Below are 19,036 nucleotides of genomic sequence, written 5' to 3' on the forward strand. Positions count from 1 at the left end.
AATGAGTTCCCACGGGGATGGGGAAGAATTTGTCCTTATGTCATTCTCTAATCTGAACCAATTCAACTCTTAGCTCCTGTGTCCCTTACCCAAATGGAAAGTTAGAACTTATGCATTGATTATGATGAAATGGGATTGTGATTCCCTGCTATGTTTTGACTCATTTTCCCAAATGAGCAACTTTTCAGAAATCCCTAGGCTGCCCCTTAAGCTATTTTGATTTGTTTATCATTCTGAAGTACTTTACAGTATTTGGAATCCACATGTTTTCCTGTGCATTAGACAGAACAGACGGGATTAAAAATGCAGCACTAGCTCCAAAATAAAGCTTGGTCTGCTTGTTCTCCAAGTCAAGACATGTGCAACTGCTGATGAGAAGCAATTTTAATTTAAGCACATTGAAGAGTGTTTACGGGTACATGAAGATCTATAGATTTATAAAATATTGTTACACGTGCAAAGATCATTCAGAATCCCAGAAAACAAGGAAATAAGTGCCTGATCTAACCTTGACACCATTTGTACACCAACAGTGGAGGTGGTTCAGTATCAGCTGGTTTAATCCAAGGAGGGAAAAGTCTTCGCTTGTCTGCTTCATACCACAGATACTGATCCAAATAGGCATCAGTAATTTTCTCCAATGGCTCAACATCATAAACAGGAACTAGGTGGCTATACAGGTCCATGAACTCAATGCCCACCTGATCAAGAAGAATTGGGGAGATAACAGAGTGTTTGCATGAGACAAAAAAAACATGGTGATCAAAGTGACAAATATATTGCGAAACTCCCTACAAATCTAAAGTAGGTAGAAGGGAACATGAAACTAAATCTAGTGCTATCATACTATCTGTTGAGTTATCAGACCATCTCTATGTTACTAAATTGTTAAGAGCTCTTTTATGCTTGCTTACCTCTTTGAAGGCCCTCTGAGTGAGCAGATGTCGCTTGATTCTGGACAGAGCTTCATGGGGGTTATCATAGGCCTGTTCAATCAAACCCAACTCCTCTCTCTGTGACTGATTCAAACGGGACTTCACACTAAAAGAAAAAACAGAGCATGCTTAAACCTGTCTTCAATGCAATCAGTATCACAGTATGCAAATGAGTTTATTCTATAATCAGTGCCTGTCTAAATATTTTGAAAATGACTACAATATTCCAAAATTGCCTAGCACAGCGTTTTTTAGGGGTTGGGGGGGAGGAAATCAAATATTTCACCTCCCTAACATTAATGAGAAGTTTCAGTCAAGCTCTTTAATGTTTTAGTCTTCAGTATAGTGCATACAATAGAAAGACTGGACTGAAAGCCGGTACATAAGAATTGCCATACTGGGACAGAACGAGAGCCCCTTTTACCCCTTGGTCATCTAGTGGTCCAACCGATTCTCTTCCTAGCTTCTTGCTTTTAATATACCTAAAAAAAACACAGTAAAAACATTTTTGCTTCCAGCGCAATCTTCTTTACAAGATCTCTCTTTGCTTTCCTTATTAGCAGCTTGTATTTGACTTGCCATTCCTTGTGCTGTTTACAATTATTTTCAGTTGGATCCTTCTTTCAATTTCTGAAGGATTCTCTTTTAGCTCTAATAGCTTCTTTCACCTCACTTGTTAACCATGCTGACTGCCATTTGGTCTTCCTTCCTCCTTTTTTAGACACTTGTTTTGACTAACAACTAAAATGATAAAGGAGGCTTACTCAATATTTTCTCTAGATAACTGTCAGTTACCCACCACTATAACTTGCCACTCTTGCTAAGAAGCTTAGGCTCCTTATCTTGAAGGACATGGTACTACTCGAAAGGGCCCAGAGACAAGCAACTAAAATGGTTACGGGGCTGGAGGAGTTGCCGTACAGCGAGAGATTAGAGAAATTGGGCCTCTTCTCTCTTGAAAAGAGGAAACTGAGAGGGGACATGATTGAAACGTTCAAGATAATGAAGGGAATAGACTTAGTAGATAAAGACAGGTTGTTCACCCTCTCCAAGGTAGGGAGAACGAGAGGGCACTCGCTAAAGTTAAAAGGGGATAGATTCCGTACAAACGTAAGGAAGTTCTTTTTCACCCAGAGAGTGGTAGAAAACGGGAACGCTCTTCCAGAGGCTGTCATAGGGGAAAGCACCCTCCAGGGATTCAAGACAAAGTTAGACAAGTTCCTGCTAGACTAGAACGTAAGCAGGTAAGGCTAGACTCAGTTAGGGCTCTGGTCCTTTAGCTAAGGGCCGCCGTGGGAGCGGACTGCTGGACCACTGGTCTGACCCAGCAGCGGCATTTCTTATGTTAAGGAAGGCTCTGAAAACAGTCTTGTTCGCCAAACATTTTGGAAATTAATTATTCTACTTTTTCCAAATTAGATTTATTTTGTTCTGTTCTTTTGTATTACTCTATTCTTAATGTTAACAGTCGAACTCCAAATTGGTTGATGACCCGGTGTATAAAACTAAGGTTTAGTTTAACTATCATTAAACAAATATCCCAAACTCCCCTAAATATTTCTTCAAACATATGCCATATTTCTGTTCCACAATGCAGCAATAACGTCATGTAATAATTATATTAATCAACTCAAACCCTCCCTCTCAAAATGTTCATGCTTCAAAATTTCTTCATTGCTCATGTGAAATGAAGTGTATATGAAACAAACACATAACACTCACTTCTTAAGTCCATCAGATCATCTGTGCAAAGCTCTCCAGGTGGTATAGAACAATGTTTCTCAACAAGTGGTACGTGGCCTAGCCGCTGCCGGGGATCCCTCCCTGCCTCCCACCAGGGATCCCTGCTTGCCCCCACTGAAGCCGCCAGCGGGTTCCCACCCTGTCTCCCTGCCCACCCCTGAAGCCAACCCTGCCACCTTGCCGAAGTGCTCCATCAGCAGCAACATCGCACAGGGATGTGCCAGGGTGCATGTGACGCACATGCTGCACGTGACCAGCCCACAAGCCTTCCCCCCAACATCGATTCTGACATCAGAGAGTAGGTTCCAGGCCGGCCAATTGCTGCCTGGCTGGCTCGAAACCTTCTCTCCCTGCCTCCTCAACCTGTTATTTTAATAGGAACTGAAGGCTACCAAAAAGGTGATTTCCGAAGTTCCTGTGATTTCCTTAGAAACCTAAAAGGACTTAAAAGGAGAAGGTGTACTTCAAGTTCAGGTATCCACAGCTGTATTGTTTAAATATAACTTATTTACATCAGGACTGCAACAAGATATATCTCTTAAAGATGTTTTTGATTTAGAGTCCAAGATGGACAAAAACGTACAAGAAAATCTTGTTATATTTAGTAAGTTTACTGAAGACACAGTGATAAAACTCAAGGATCAGGACGTAAGGTTAGCTCAGTTGGGTAAAGAAATGGAAAAGATTAGTAATCAGACAGTCCATTGTCAGTCTGCATTGCAGCGATTACAAAAGACTGTCTGATGATTCATTTACAATTGGAGGCTCAGAAGAATAATGCCAGAGCCTCTAATTTAATATTCTTGAATTTTCCCATTACTTACTGTCTCTCCCCTCTTGAAATGCTAAAACAATATTTTAAAGAGGTATTGTTTTTGAATTTTGAAGAGATGGGGGTTAAGAGTGCTTATTATATTTTCAGAAAAATGAGATCTCAGAAAAGTTAAGGTGAATTTAGAAACATAATGGCAGATACAGGCCAAATGGCCCATTAGTCTGCCCATCTTCAGTAACCATTATCTTTTCCTCTCTTTAAGAAATCCCACGTGCCTATCCTAGGCTTTCTTGAATTTAAACAGTCTCTGTCTCTAACACCTCTTCTGGAAGACTGTTCCACGCATCTACCACTCTTTCTGTAAAAAATGTATTTCCTTAGATTACTTCATCCTAAGTCCTCTCATTCTAGAGCTTCCTTTCAAAGTGAAAGAGACTCTATGGGCCTGTTTTACAAAGCCGCGCAGCAACAGCCCCGAAGCCCCTATGGGCTTCGGGGCCGTTACCACACGGCTTTGTAAAACAGGCCCTATGTATTAAGTTCTCCAGATAGTTTGGATTTATCCAATTTCCTGGAATCTTCACAGGATAACATTGTGAAAAGAGCGATATTACTAGTCAATTTTTAAGACTTTTTTTTTTTAAAGAGACATATCTTTTTGTGGACAGACAGGAACAAACTCTATAAACGGTGTCCCAATTGTAGGCGGTGGTAGGTATCCTACCTCTGTCTAACTAGTCAGTTGGGACACACGATTTTTTAAAATACCACCCTGAGATTATATATTAATAATAGTCTTTCAGATAGATTTGACTTGCGGAGGGGGGTTAGGCAGGGTTGTCCCTTGTCTCCATTGCTTTTTGATGTTGTTCTGGAGCCCTTGTTAATTGCTATTAATCAAGCAAAGGGGATACAGGGTATTCCCTATTCAAATTGGGAAAATAAACTTTCTGCTTATGCAGATGATATTTTACTTTATTTGAGGAATCCAGTGACCACCATACCATGCCTACTTGAGTTGATAGAGAGATTTGGAAAATTTTCAGGATATAAGATTCATTGGAGTAAGTCTGAAGTTTTACCCCTTAATGTTCACTGTGTCAAAGGACTATTTGATTCATTTGATTTTGTATGGAAGGATGAGGGCCTAAAATATTTAGGTATATTAATAAAAAATAATGTGGACGATACAGTAAAAGAAAATGAAAAAATTTTACTTAAAAAAGTTACAGAGATGTGTGAAAAATGGAATCCATTGCATTTATCATGGTGGGGGAGAGTTCAAACTATTAAAATGATGATATTGCCTGTGGTTTGTTATCAAATGAGTATGATACCAGTTTTTTTTCAGGGGTCATTTTATAAAAAGTTAAATGGTATTCTTAAGAAATTTGTTTGGTTAGGTAAAAGACCAAGAATTGCTTTAGTATCTTTACAAAGATCAATTATGGAGGGAGGGGTAAATTTTCCAAATTTTTATAGGTATCATCAAGCCTATATTCTACGTCAGGGTATGTATTGGATCCTCCTAGAGCTCATGGAGAATGTCCCAGATTGGTTATATTTGGAATGGCGACTCCTGTTTCCTTTTCATTTGGTTCATTTGCTTAGTATAAAAATACCTAGAAGATATAGAGAAGATAAAATATTTGTAGACACGTGGAAAACATTAAGGTATGTTAGTAACCTGTCACCTATTCCAATTGCTAAATCTTTACACCAATCCATTTAGGTAAACTCCAAGATCAAAATTGGCAGAGCGCAAATCGTTTGGAAGCAATGGATTATTGGGGGTATTCGTACCTTGAATGATGTTATTTTAAATGGTTCACTGCTTAGTTTTTCACAATTGCAAGACAAATTTGGTCTGAATAAAAATCAAAGTTTTAAATGGTTGCAGTTGAAGCAGGCTATTCAGGAGGGGTTCCCTGAATGGAAGACTCTTAATAATCAATATAGTTTAGAATTCCTTTGCTTTCAGGCGGATTTCTTGGGTCACCAAGCCGCACAGGTATAAATTATTAAGTGAATATTTGAATAAAAAAAAGAAAACTGGGTTGAGGGATATTTGGAGCATTGAGATTAAGCACCAAATTTCGGCATCTCAATGGCCACGAATTTGGTCTTGGAGAATAAAATCAACTAAAGGAACTAAAGGAGGAAATAGCAGAACTACTGCAGCAAATTTGCAACCTATCTCTGAAAACAGGTGTGATTCCGGAGGATTGGAAGATAGCCAACGTAACGCCCATCTTTAAAAAGGGATCAAGAGGGGACCCGGGAAACTACAGACCGGTGAGTCTGACCTCGGTTCCGGGGAAAATGGCGGAAGCACTGATAAAAGAAAACATCGATAAACATTTTGAAAGAAACGAACTTCTGAAAACCAGCCAACATGGTTTCTGCAGGGGAAGATCGTGCCTGACTAACTTACTGCACTTCTTCGAAGGAATTAACAAACAAATGGACAGAGGAGACCCCATAGACATCATATACCTAGATTTCCAGAAAGCCTTTGACAAGGTGCCTCATGAACGTGTACTCCGGAAACTGAAGAACCATGGGGTGGACGGAGACGTGCATAGATGGATCAGAAACTGGTTAGAAGGTAGGAAACAGAGGGTAGGGGTGAAGGGCCACTACTCAGACTGGAGAAAGGTCACGAGTGGTGTTCCGCAGGGCTCGGTGCTCGGGCCGCTGCTTTTTAACATATTCATAAATGATCTAGAAACAGGGACGAAGTGTGAGATAATAAAATTTGCGGACGACACCAAACTATTTAGTAGAGCTCGGACAAAGGAGGACTGCGAAGAATTGCAAAGAGACTTGGACAAACTAGGGGAATGGGCAGAGAGATGGCAGATGAAATTCAATGTTGGGAAGTGTAAAGTATTGCATGTGGGAAGCAAAAACTCGAGGTATAATTATGTGATGGGAGGGAAGTTTTTGAATGAGAGTGCACAAGAAAGGGACTTAGGGGTGATGGTGGACATGACAATGAAGCCGACAGCACAGTGCGCAGCTGCCGCTAAGAGAGCGAATAGAATGCTAGGTATAATCAAGAAAGGTATTACAACCAGAATGAAAGAAGTTATCCTGCCGCTGTATCGGGCAATGGTGCGTCCACATCTTGAGTACTGCGTCCAGTATTGGTCACCGTACCTTAAAAAGGATATGGCATTGCTCGAGAGAGTTCAGAGGAGAGCAACACGACTGATTAAGGGGATGGAAAACCTTTCATATGCTGAGAGATTGGAAAAACTGGGACTCTTTTCCCTAGAAAAGAGAAGATTAAGAGGGGATATGATAGAGACTTACAAGATCATGAAGGGCATAGAGAGAGTAGAGAGGGACAGATTCTTCAAACTTTCAGAAAATAAAAAAACAAGAGGGCATTCGGAAAAGTTGAAAGGAGGCAAATTCAAAACTAATGCTAGGAAGTTCTTCTTTACACAACGTGTGGTGGACACCTGGAATACAATTCCAGAGGAAGTTATAGGGCAGAGTACAGTACTGGGGTTTAAGAAAGGTTTGGACAAATTCCTGCTGGGAAAGGGGATAGAGGGGTATAGATAGAAATTTACTGCACAGGTCCTGGACCTGTTGGGCCGCCGCGTGAGCGGACTGCTGGGCGCGATGGACCTCGGGTCTGACCCAGCGGAGGCATTTCTTATGTTCTTAACAATGTCGGCATCTATGAGACAAACATGGTTGTTTTTGTTGCATAGAGTGTTTTGGACCCCAGTTCGTTTACAGAAAGTAGATAATTCTATGTCTAATAGATGTTGGCATTGTAAGAAAGAAGCAGGGACTTTAGATCATTTAATTTTTTTCTGTCCTTGTATAAATGCATTCTGGAAGTCAATCTGGCCCCAAATTAATTTGTTATTAGAAAATCATGTTGCCCTGTCCTACAATACAATCTTATTTGGCACTTCAATGAGATATAAAAGTCAAATTTCAGGAGCTAATAATAAGCTATTATTAATATTAACAGGAGTTGCCATTCAGCACATAACTAGGAATTGGAAGGATTATACAAGTCTGAATTTTACGTTCTGGTGGAATACAGTGTGTTATATATATAGAATGGAGAAAGCTCTTGCATTACAGAATGGGAATTATAATAATTTTAAAAAGATATGGGGGCCATTAATGGAATATTCAAATGATTTGGCACCTTTACAAGATTGAATGAATATTAGACTTAGAGCAATCTAATTTTTGTAATCTAGTAGGGGTCCAGAATGCTCTATGCAACAAAAAGAACCATGTTTGCCTAATAGATGCCGACATCGTACCTTTAATTCTCCAAGACCAAATATGTGGCCATTGAGATGCATTAATCTGATGCTTAATCTCAATGCTCCAAATATCTCTTAATCCATTTTTAGGTTTCTTATTCAAATAATTAGATATAATTTTATACCACTTTGCGGCCTGGTGTCCCAGAAAATCTGCCTGGAAACATAAGAATTCTAAGCTGTAATGATCATTTAAAGATTTCCATTCAGGGAACCCCACCTGAATAGCTTGCTTCAACTGCAACCACTTATAACTTTGTTTTTTATTCAGTCTAATAGATGCTGGCATTGTAAAATTGAAGTTGGAACTTTAGACCATCTTTTATTTTATTGTCCATGTATTCAGGCATTTTGGATATCAATCTGAGATCAAGTTAACCTAATGATGGAGAGTCATGTGGCATTGTCCTATGACACAGTGGTTTTTGGAATGTGCATGAGGGCTAAATGCCAAATATCTGCAGCAAACAATAAATTACTGATGATTCTTACTGGTGTGGGAATTCAGCAAATAACGACTAATTGGAAAGACTGTTCTAGACTGAATTGTAGTTTCTGGTGGAATTCAGTATGCCATATGTATAAGATGGAAAGGAGAAATTAGGTTTTTACCTGCTAATTTACTTTCTTTTAGCTTCTCCAGACCAGTAGAGGTTAATCTTTACGAATGGGTATATATCCAATCATTACCAGCAGGTGGAGACTGAAAACAAAACTGTGGGACAGTATATAATATACTCCCTTCTCTATTTACATCAGTCTGCCGAATAGCCAAGCAGAACTAAGAACTGGAAAACAGAAAGAAAACAATACTCCGAACAGGAGTAACAAATAACATACCCAAATGCTGTTGAAAAATGCAGAGGAGAAATACCAGAAGGAAAATGTCCCCACAGCTCGCCAGCTAAGCCAGCCGAGCCACAGCCGCTGTTCTTTAATTCTCCCCGGCCCTAGAAAAATACTAGAACCCGCAGCAAAAAACAAAAACTGCCCGCGAAACCCGCAGCAAAAAACAAAAATTGCCCAACAACAATAACAACAGACAGGGTGGGGACCTCTACTGGTCTGGAGAAGCTAAAAGAAAGTAAATTAGCAGGTAAGAACCTAATTTCTCCTTCTTTAGCACTCTCCAGACCAGTAGAGGTTAATCTTTACGAATGGGACTCACACAGGCGGGACCCCCGAAGGGCTGACACCAGAACACACACACCGAACACCGCGTCCTGACGCGCCAGAACCTCTACCCGAAAGAGTCTGACAAAGGAATACAAGGAAGACCAAACTGCAGCCTTACAAATGTGCACTGGAGGCACGAGCGACGACTCAGCCCAAGAAGCTGCCTGACCCCGAGTAGAATGAGCTTTGAGAAACTCCGGAACGGGCTGCTGCCCCAGAAGAGAAGCGGAAGCAATAGTCTCCTTGATCTAGCATGCAGCCTTAGAAGCGCCAGCCCCCCTAAGAGGACCAGTCAGAAGGACAAAGAGATGATTTTATTTCCTGATCTCCTGGGTCCGCTGCACATAAGAGTGAAGGACCCGACCAACATCCAACTCGCGCAGCTGTCTTTGCTCAGAAGAGCCCTCCCAACTACCCAAGACCGGGAGGACCACAGATTGATTGACATGAAAAGGAAAAACTACTTTCGGCAGAAAAAGAAGGAACAGGCCTCAAGACAACCTGCTCCCTAGAAAACTCCAAGAAGGGAGCCCTACAAGAGAAAACCAGTAGCTCAGAAACACGCCTAGCGGAAGAAATGTCCACCAAAAAGACCGTCTTCAGAGTAAGGTCTTTCAAAGAGCAGCCGCCCAACGGTTCGAAGGGCGGGTGCATCAGAATAGAGAGAACCAGACTGAGATTCCAAGAGGGAACAAAGGACCGCACGGGAGGCCTGAGCACCTTGGCCGCCCGCAAAAAGCGAATCACATCAGGAATGGCTGTCAAACGCTGACCCGTCACAAACCCCCGAAAGGCTGACAAGGCCACAAGCTGAACTCGGAGAGAAGCCGAAGCCAGGCCTCTATCCAGGCCATCTTGCAAGAACTCTAGGATGTTAGGCACAGAAACGCGAAGAGAGACCACTCCCCGCACCTGGCACCACCCCTCAAAGAAGTGCCAAATCCACACAGAAGCCTGAGAGGTAGAAAGCCTCCAGGACCCCAAGAGTGTAGAAATCACCCTATCCGAATACCCCTTCTTATCAAGGCGACCCCTTTCAAAAGTTATCAAAGGTTAAATAACCGATAGAGAATATAATTATTTTAAAATGGTAAAAAAAAAAAAAAGATTTTATGTTTAGAAGAGAGATATACTAAGACACACTGTGGAAGATTAATGAGTTTATCTTAAGAAATGATAAAGGGGATATTAATTAATATTGGTTGCCTGGGGGAGAGGGGGATGTTGGGGTTGCTGTTCCAATGTGTGTCCTTAAGCAGTCATTATATTGGGGGGGGAAGGGTGGGAAAAAGATGGGTTTTAAAGGTATTATGGGTATGGGTTTTAAAGGTATTAATCATTAGAATGATTAAGGAAAATATCAATAAGGGGTTGGATACTTCAGGGGTAAAAATGTGTGTCATTGAGAAAAATTTTTTAGATCTTAAATATGAAGGAAGGAAGGAAGAAGATTATGATGAGAAGTTTAAAATATATAATGTCTTTTAAGATATTTTCTATTAATGTCAATGGCCTGAATCATGTAATCAAAAGAAAAAAGGTATTAGCATTTTTAAAAAAGCAAAACGCGGATGTTTATTGTTTGCAGGAGACTCATCTGAATATAAAGGAATCACACAGAAACTAAAGGGTGGGTGGGTGAAGGAATGTTTTTTTGCTCCAGCAGCAGGTAAAAAAGCAGGGGTAGCAGTTCTTATAAATAAAAAATGTATGGCCAATTTTAAGGTAGTAAATTCAGATCCACATGGAAGATGGATACATATTGATATAAGTATGGGAAATAATACCCTGACGTTGATTAATATATATGCCCCTAATTCGAATCAATCAGAATTTTTTAAAAAGTTGCAGAGTATGTTGTTACCACTTGCTGCTTCTAATTTAATGGTGGCTGGAGATTTTAATGCTGTAATGGATCCATTATTGGATAAAAAACCAGGTAAAAGCATAAAATCTTTAGGTTTAGATAATTTGGCTCAATCATGTGATTTGAAGGATATATGGCGTATTCTTCATTTTAATGATCAGGAATTTTCATTTTGTTCACAGGTTCATAAATCATTTTCAAGAATAGATTATATTTTTATTTCATCACATAAGATGCAACAAGTGATTAAAGCTTCCATAGATCCTATTATTATTTCGGATCATGCGGGAGTATGGATAGAATTACAATTAGATCAGTTAGAGAATAGAAGACCTCTTTGGAGATTTGATAATGCATTGCTGGTGGATGACAAATTTTTGGAAAATTTTAAAACAAAAAATTAATGATTTCTTTCAAATGAATTTAGTGGAGGATACATCTATTGAAAATGTATGGGATGCATTTAAAGCAACTATGAGAGGTAATATTATATCATATTCAGCTTTTGTTAGGAAACAGATTAAAATGCAGTATATAGAGTTAGAAAAAGAAATTAAAATATTAGAAACTAAATTGGTAAGTAAATGGGAACATGAGGTTTTGCAAGCTCTTTTGAAAGCAAAAGGTAAATATAATGAATTAACTTCAAAAATGATAAGAAGAGATTTGTTTTCCAAGCAAACAATGTATTATGGAAATTCTAATAAGGCGGGAAGATTATTAGCGAATTATCTTAAAGAAAAAAAAAGAAAAACTAATATTAATGGGATAAAAGATGATAATGGTATAATAACAAATCAAACAGATATAATTTTAAAACAATTTCTAAAATTTTATAAGGACCTGTATTCTTCCGAGCCTTATTTGGAGAGGCAAAAAGATGGTAAAAATTTTTTAGATTTAATTAATGGACCTAAGGTTCCTGATCATATAAAACGGAGTTTAGATGAACCTATATCATTAAAAGAATTAGAAACAGCATTGAGATCTCTTAGAGTTGGATCCGCTCCAGGTGGTGATGGTTATACAGTAGAATTTTATAAAACATTTCAAAATGTCCTTTCCCCATTTTTACTAAATTTATATCAAACACAACTTATAAAAGGAAATATTAAAGGTACTATGGCTGAATCAGTAGTAATAGTTTTGCCTAAGCCAAATAAAGATCCTACTTTGGTTTCGAACTACAGGCCTATATCTTTAATAAATGTTGATAACAAACTTTTGGCGAAAATATTGGCTTTGAGATTAGCCAAAGCTCTCCCACATATTATAGACACGCATCAGACTGGTTTTATTGCTAAAAGGCACTCCTCTAATAACTCTAGATTATTGTTTCATATGTTAAATTTATCAAAAAAAATGGATGAACTGGCTTTTACAGTTTCATTGGATGCAGAAAAAGCGTTTGATAGAGTAGAATGGAATTTTATGTATCAAGCTTTAGAATGGTTTGGTATAGGTTCTGGATTTATACAAATGGTAAAAACATTGTATAGCTTCCCGAATGCAAGATTAAGTATTAATAATATGATATCTGAAGGTTTTAAATTGCAAAGGGGAGTTAGACAAGGATGTCCTTTATCTCCTTTGTTATTTGATGTTGTATTAGAACCCTTATTATTAGCAATACAGCAAGCAAGGGGGATACAGGGTATTCCATATTCTGATATGGAATATAAAATTTTGGCTTATGCGGATGATATTTTACTTTATTTGAGAAATCCACAGTCTACCTTATCATGTCTATTAGAATTAATTGATATGTTTGGTAAATTTTCAGGGTATAAAATTAACTGGAGTAAGTCGGAAATTATACCTTTAAATGTTCATTGTGTAAAAGGACTATTTGAAGATTTTCCGTTCATATGGAAGGAAGAAGGATTTAAATATCTTGGCATTCAAGTTAAAAATACAATTGAAGATACTGTAAAAGAGAATGAAAAATTTGTATAAAAAAAGTTACGGAGTTGTGTGAGCAATGGAACCCTTTACATATTTCTTGGTGGGGGAGAGTTCAAACTATTAAAATGATGATGTTGCCTGTAGTTTGTTACCAAATGAGTATGATACCTATTTATTTTCAGGGGTCCTTTTATAAAAAGCTTAATAGCATTTTAACGAAATTTCTTTGGCTTGGTAAAATACCTAGAATAGCTTTAGTGACTTTGCAAAAATCAATTAAGGAGGGAGGGGTAAATTTTCCAAATTTTTATAGGTACCATCAAGCCTATATTCTACGTCAGGGTATGTATTGGATCCTCCCAGAACTTATAGATAATGCACCAGATTGGTTGTAATTGGAATGGCTCCTTATGTTTCCCCTAAATTTAGTTCATCTTCCAAGTATTAACATGCCTAGAAGATACAGAGAAAATAAGATATTAATTGGAAAACGTTGAGGTTTATTAGTAAATTAACACCTATCCCAATAAACAAGTCAACTAATCAGTCTCTATGGATAAACTCCAAGATCAAAATTGGCGGAGCTCAAATCCTTTGGAAGAACTGGATTATTGCAGGCATTCGATCTCTAAATGATGTTATTTTAGAAGGTAAACTGCTGGAACTTTCACAATTGCAACATAGATTTGGTCTTAGTAAAACACAAAGTTTTAAATGGTTGCAATTGAAGCAGGCCATTCAGGTTGGGTTCCCTACACGTTTGCAAAAATTAGATAGTTCTAAGTCCAATAAATGCTGGCACTGTAATCTGGAACCTGGGACGTTGGATCATTTACTGTATCATTGTCCCTACATTAAAAGTTTTTGGAATGCAATTTGGCCACAAATTAATAAATTGATGGAAAATCATGTAGCAATATCATATGATACAGTGTTATTTGGAATGATGATGAGAAAAGAAAGTCAAATTTCACCAGAAAATAATAAGCTTTTACTAGTCATGACAGGGGTTGCCATTCAGCATATAACTAATAACTGGAAGAATCATAGTAACCTTAATTATACATTTTGGTGGAATACAATTTGTCATATATTCAAAATGGAAAGAGCAATAACAATACAAAGAGGGACATATCCTAAATTTATAAAAATATGGGGGCCATTGACAAAATATTGTAGTGAATGAATAGCACAGTTACTTACCGTAACATGTGTTATCCAGGGACAGCAGGCATATATTCTCACATGTGGGTGACGTCATCTACGGAGCCCCGATGCGGAAGCATTTTCAAGCAAACTTGATTGAAGGTTTAAGTTTGCTCTGCTGCTCCACGCATGCGTGCCTTCCTGCTCCACTAGGGGGTGCATCCCCTCGTGGTCTCCAGTTCACTTAACTAGCCAAGAAGCCAACCTCGGGGAGGTGGGTGGGTTGTGAGAATATATGCCTGCTGTCCCTGGATAACACCTGTTACGGTAAGTAACTGTGCTTTATCCCAGGACAAGCAGGCATGATATTCTCACATGTGGGTGACCTCCAAGCTTACTGAAGAGGGATGGAGGGAAGTTGGCAATTTAAGCAAATAGATTTCGCAACACCGATTGGCCGAACCGGCCATCGCTTCTGGACAGGGAGTCCAGACAGTAGTGGGAGGTGAAGGTATGAACCGAAGACCATGTGGCAGCCTTGCAGATTTCCTCAATAGGTGTTGACCTGAGGAAGGCTACGGAGGCTGCCATCGCTCGGACTTTGTGTCCCGTTACTCGACCATGCAGCGCGAGACCAGCCTGAGCGTAGCAAAAGGAGATGCAATCGGCCAACCAGTTGGACAAGGTGCGTTTGGAAACTGGGTGACCTAACCGGTTTGGGTCGAAGGACAAAAACAATTGTGGGACTTTCCGGTGTGGCTGAGTGCGTTGGAGGTAAAAGGCCAACGCTCTTTTGCAGTCAAGAGTGTGGAGCGCCACTTCTCCGGGGTGAGAGTGGGGCTTGGGAAAAAACACAGGTAAGACAATGGACTGATTGAGATGGAAATCAGACACTACTTTAGGTAGGAACTTTGGATGGGTGCGGAGTACCACCTTGTCGTGATGGAATACCGTGAAGGGTGGGTCCGCTACCAGAGCTTGTAGCTCACTAACCCGCCGTGCGGACGTGAGCGCGAGTAGGAAAATTACCTTCCAAGTGAGGAATTTTGGATGGCATTTGTCTAGGGGCTCAAATGGAGGTTTCATTAGTTGAGCCAGAACCACGTTAAGGTCCCAAACCACCGGGGGGGGTTTGAGAGGGGGGTGGACGTTCAGCAGGCCCTTCATGAAGCGAGTGACTAAGGGATGGAGCGAGAGGGCTTTCCCTTCCAGGGGCTGATGAAAGGCCGCAATCGCACTGAGGTGTACTCGAATGGAGTTGGTCTTTAGTCCGGAATGAGATAGTTGAAGTAGATAGTCAAGGACCAGGGGGACGGGGACCGACACCGGGTCCTGGCTGTGGGAGGAGCACCAGGTTGAGAATCTGGTCCACTTTTGGGAGTAGCAGGTTCTCGTCGAGGTTTTTCTAGAGGCCTCCAATATCTCCTTGACTGATTGAGACACGGGGAGAGCAGTTAGGGGGAGAGAAACCAAGCATTCAGATGAAGAGATTGAAGATTGGGATGTAACAGTGAACCCTGACCCTGTGACAGTAGAGAGGGAAACAGAGGCAGAGGCAGTGGATCTCTGACACTGAGTTGAAGTAGAAGGGAAAACCACGGCTGGCGTGGCCAGCGAGGGGCAATCAGGATCAGGGTGGCTTGTACTGTTTTCAGGTGGACAAGCGTCCGCAGTATCAGAGGAAACGGCGGGAACGCGTACAGGAACCTTCCCTCCCAATCGAGGAGGAAGGCGTCGGCCTCGAGCCGGTCCGGGGAGTATATCCGGGAGCAGAAGAGAGGCAGCTTGTGATTGTGAGGAGACGCGAACAGGTCTATTTGAGGCGTCCCCCACCGTTCGAACACTCCTCGTAGGGCCTGAGAGTGTAGTGACCACTCGTGTGGCTGGAGGAGGCGGCTGAGTCTGTCCGCCAGGCAGTTTTGTTCTCCCTGTATGTACACCGCCCGAAGGAAGGTGTTGTTGGAGATTGCCCATTTCCAGAGGCGCAGGGCTTCCCGACAAAGGGGCCAAGACCCTGTGCCCCCTTGTTTGTTTACGTAGTACATCGCTACTTGATTGTCGGTTCGGATGAGAACCACTCGGTCGCGAAGCAGATGTTGGAAGGCTACAGCTGCGAGGTAGATGGCCCGAAGTTCTAGCACGTTGATGTGGCAGCGGCGGTCTTGTGCTGACCACATTCCTTGGGTGCGTAGGCCGTCCAGATGGGCTCCCCAAGCGTACTCCGACGAGTCCGTGGTGAGTACCTTGCTGTGGGGTGGGGTGGGGAAGAGCAAACCTTTGGAGAGATTTGAAGAATCGGCCCACCAGCGGAGCGATCGTTGCAATGAAGGAGTCACTGTCACGGAGTGGTCGATCGGGTCCCGGTCTTGACGCCATTGAGACGCCAGGGTCCATTGAGGGATTCTCAGATGGAGGCGGGCGAAGGGTGTGACATGGACGGTGGAGGCCATGTGGCCCAGGAGGGTCATCATCTGTCGGGCTGATACTGAGGTCAGCCGAGAGATCCTTCGGCTCAGACTTACTAACGCCTCCAGGCGCGGAGGGGGGAGGAAGGAACGGAGGCGAACCGTGTCCAGCGTGGCCCCGATGAACTGTAGGGACTGCGAGGGGAGTAGTTGAGATTTTGGGAAGTTTATTTCGAACCCCAGACTTTGTAGGTAGGTAATAGTCTGTTGGGTCGCTGAGATAACCCCTTCTTTGGACGGGGCTTTGATTAGCCAGTCGTCCAGGTAGGGGAATACCTGGAGGCCCTGGGAGCGTAAGGTTGCTGCTACCACCACGAGGCACTTGGTGAAGACCCGAGGTGATGATGCTAGTCCGAAGGGGAGGACTCGGTATTGTAGGTGCCAGTCCCCTACTTGGAAACGCAAAAACTTGCGGTGAGCGGGGTGCACTGGGACATGTGTGTACGCCTCCTTGAGATCGAGGGAGCAGAGCCAGTCGCCCTCGTCGATCAGGGGGTAGAGTGTTGGTAGTGAGAGCATCCGAAACTTTTCCCGTACCAGGAATTTGTTGAGGCGTCTCAAGTCTAGTATTGGGCGTAGGTCTCCCGTTTTTTTCGGTACCAGGAAGTAACGGGAGTAGAAGCCCTTCCCCCGTTGGTCGGGGGGGACCTTCTCCACTGCTCTCAGGCGAAGCAGGTCTCGAGCTTCGGAGAGGAGTAGAGGTAGCTGAGTCCGGTTGGGAGGGCAATTCCTTGGGGGATTGTCCGGGGGAATGGCCCGAAAGTTGAGAGAGTACCCTGATGAGATCACGCCAAGGACCCATGTGTCCGACGTGAGTTGTTCCCAGCGAGGGTAAAAGGCTTTGAGTCGACCTCCGATGGGAAGGCGGCCTGGGACTATGGCGGAGGGGGCCCGCCCCCTTCCGCGTGTCCCGTCAAAAGGACGGGGATGGTTTGGTGGTCGCGGGCGGTTGAGACTTGGGCATGGCCCTGTGATGGGCTTGCGGACGTCTGGGTGGGGGCCGCGAGAAAGCAGGGGTGGACTTTTGTGGGTAGCGCCGCGGAGGGGCCCTGTATGGCCTGGGCGCTGGCGGTTTGGGCTTTTGCCGGACAAGGGCGGCAAACGAGCGTTCATGTTCGGAGAGGCGTTTTGTCGCCGCTTCAATAGTGTCATTGAACAATTCCTTTCCCACGCAGGGGAGGTTAGCCAACCGGTCCTGTAAGTTGGGGTCCATGTCGACCAGGCGCAGCCAAGCTAGTCGGCGCATGGCGATAGCGAAGGCTGCTTCTCTGGAGGAGAGTTCGAAGCCATCGTAGGCCGCGTGGAATAGATGAAGGCGCAGGTTGGAGAGGGACTCTAAGAGTAGGCCGAACGTTCCCTGTCGGGAGGCCGGTAGGTCAGTCTCAAAGGCTCTCAATAGTCCAATGAGGTGTTTGAGGTATGATGTGAAGGTGAAAGTGTAGCTTTGCACCCTAGAGGCCATCATTGCGTTTTGGTATAGTCTCCTGCCGAACTTGTCCAGGGTTCGGCCTTCTCGGCCTGGGGGGACCGCTGCTGAGACCCGGGACGGGTGAGCCTTTTTCAAGGAGGATTCCACTAGCAGCGATTGGTGGGAGAGCTGTGGTTGCTCGAATCCCGGGTAAGGTACTGTGCGGTACTTGGCCTCCATTTTGGAGGGTACGGCCGTGACCATGTAGGGGGTCTCCAGGTTCCTGAAGAAGGTCTGTTGGAGTACCGGGTTAGGTGGTAAGCGAAGGGACTCTCTGGGCAGTGATGGCATATCCAGCTCCGCCAGGTACTCCTTAGAGTATCTGGAGTCGGACTGGAGGTCTAAGTCCAATGCGTGGCCCATGTCTTGGACAAAGCGAGTGAAGGATGGGCGAGATGTCCCCGGGGCCCCGTGCGGGGTCGGGGAACGAGACCTTCGTCGGGTGGAGAAGGATAAGGAGGCTTCCCTCGAGTATCGAGGTTCATGCTCTGATCCATGTTCCGAGGCTGGGGAAGCACTGTGAGAGTGTTCCGGGGTTGTCGATCTTCGGCGTCTCGAGGAGCCCCTCGGAGACGATGCCGGGGTTAGGGGTACCGATCGATGTCGGATTGGTGACCTCGATCCGGACTCCCTCGGAGAATGCGTCCGAGGGGGAGTTCGGAGGATGCGCGGGTTGGAGAGTGATAACTCAGCCACCCTTAGTGGTCCTGTACGAGGTGTGGGAGAACGGCCTCGTAGGGTTGGTGAACCTCGGGCCTTCTTGGAGGTACGGCGGTTCGAGGTTTCTGTCGTTCTAGCCCGACGTTTTGCCCCTCGGCGGTCCGCAGAGGGGGAACGTCTCGGGCGTCTCGGCAAGGAGTCCGAGGAGGATGGGATGCGGCGAGGGTTGCGCACCTTTCCTCGAGGTTGTTCGGTATGAGGCTCAGGCTGGTCTGGCACACTCGAGGTCGAGGCCGATTGAAACTGGGCCATTGCGGCGGACAGCTCCGACGTGATCATCGCTCGGAGTAGGTCCTGGAAGACGGGCACGGACAGCATCGAAGGCATGTCCACTGCCTCGGTGCGCTCCACCGGGGGCGACCTCGTATCAGAGTATTCCCGTGTGGTGGAGGCACGGCCCGAAGGCTTGGAGGGTTTAGACGGGGCTGTAAGCATGGGGCTTCCGCCATGCGTCGCCGTTGTCCCCGAGGCTGGCTTCTTCGCTGTTACAGAACCTGAAGAGGGAAGAGGGGACTTACCCGGAGCCGAGGCT

The 19,036-nt window shown here is 43.4% G+C and overlaps 1 protein-coding gene across 3 annotated transcripts in view; it reads right to left on the bottom strand.

Annotated features, from left to right (window-relative positions):
• PRPF8 (pre-mRNA processing factor 8) overlaps nt 1–19,036 on the bottom strand; it is a 117,661-nt gene that overhangs the window by 50,565 nt on the left and 48,060 nt on the right. For all 3 annotated transcript variants that reach the window (XM_033921365.1, XM_033921363.1, XM_033921364.1), the window contains exons 18-19: nt 915–1,041; nt 509–701 (exon numbers count right to left, since the gene is read on the bottom strand). In XM_033921365.1, coding sequence (XP_033777256.1) covers nt 509–701; nt 915–1,041 — 320 coding nt within the window. The remainder of the gene's footprint in view (nt 1–508; nt 702–914; nt 1,042–19,036) is intronic.

This window comes from Geotrypetes seraphini, chromosome 15 (genome assembly GCF_902459505.1).
Source record: "Geotrypetes seraphini chromosome 15, aGeoSer1.1, whole genome shotgun sequence".
Taxonomy (NCBI): Eukaryota; Metazoa; Chordata; class Amphibia; order Gymnophiona; family Dermophiidae; genus Geotrypetes; species Geotrypetes seraphini.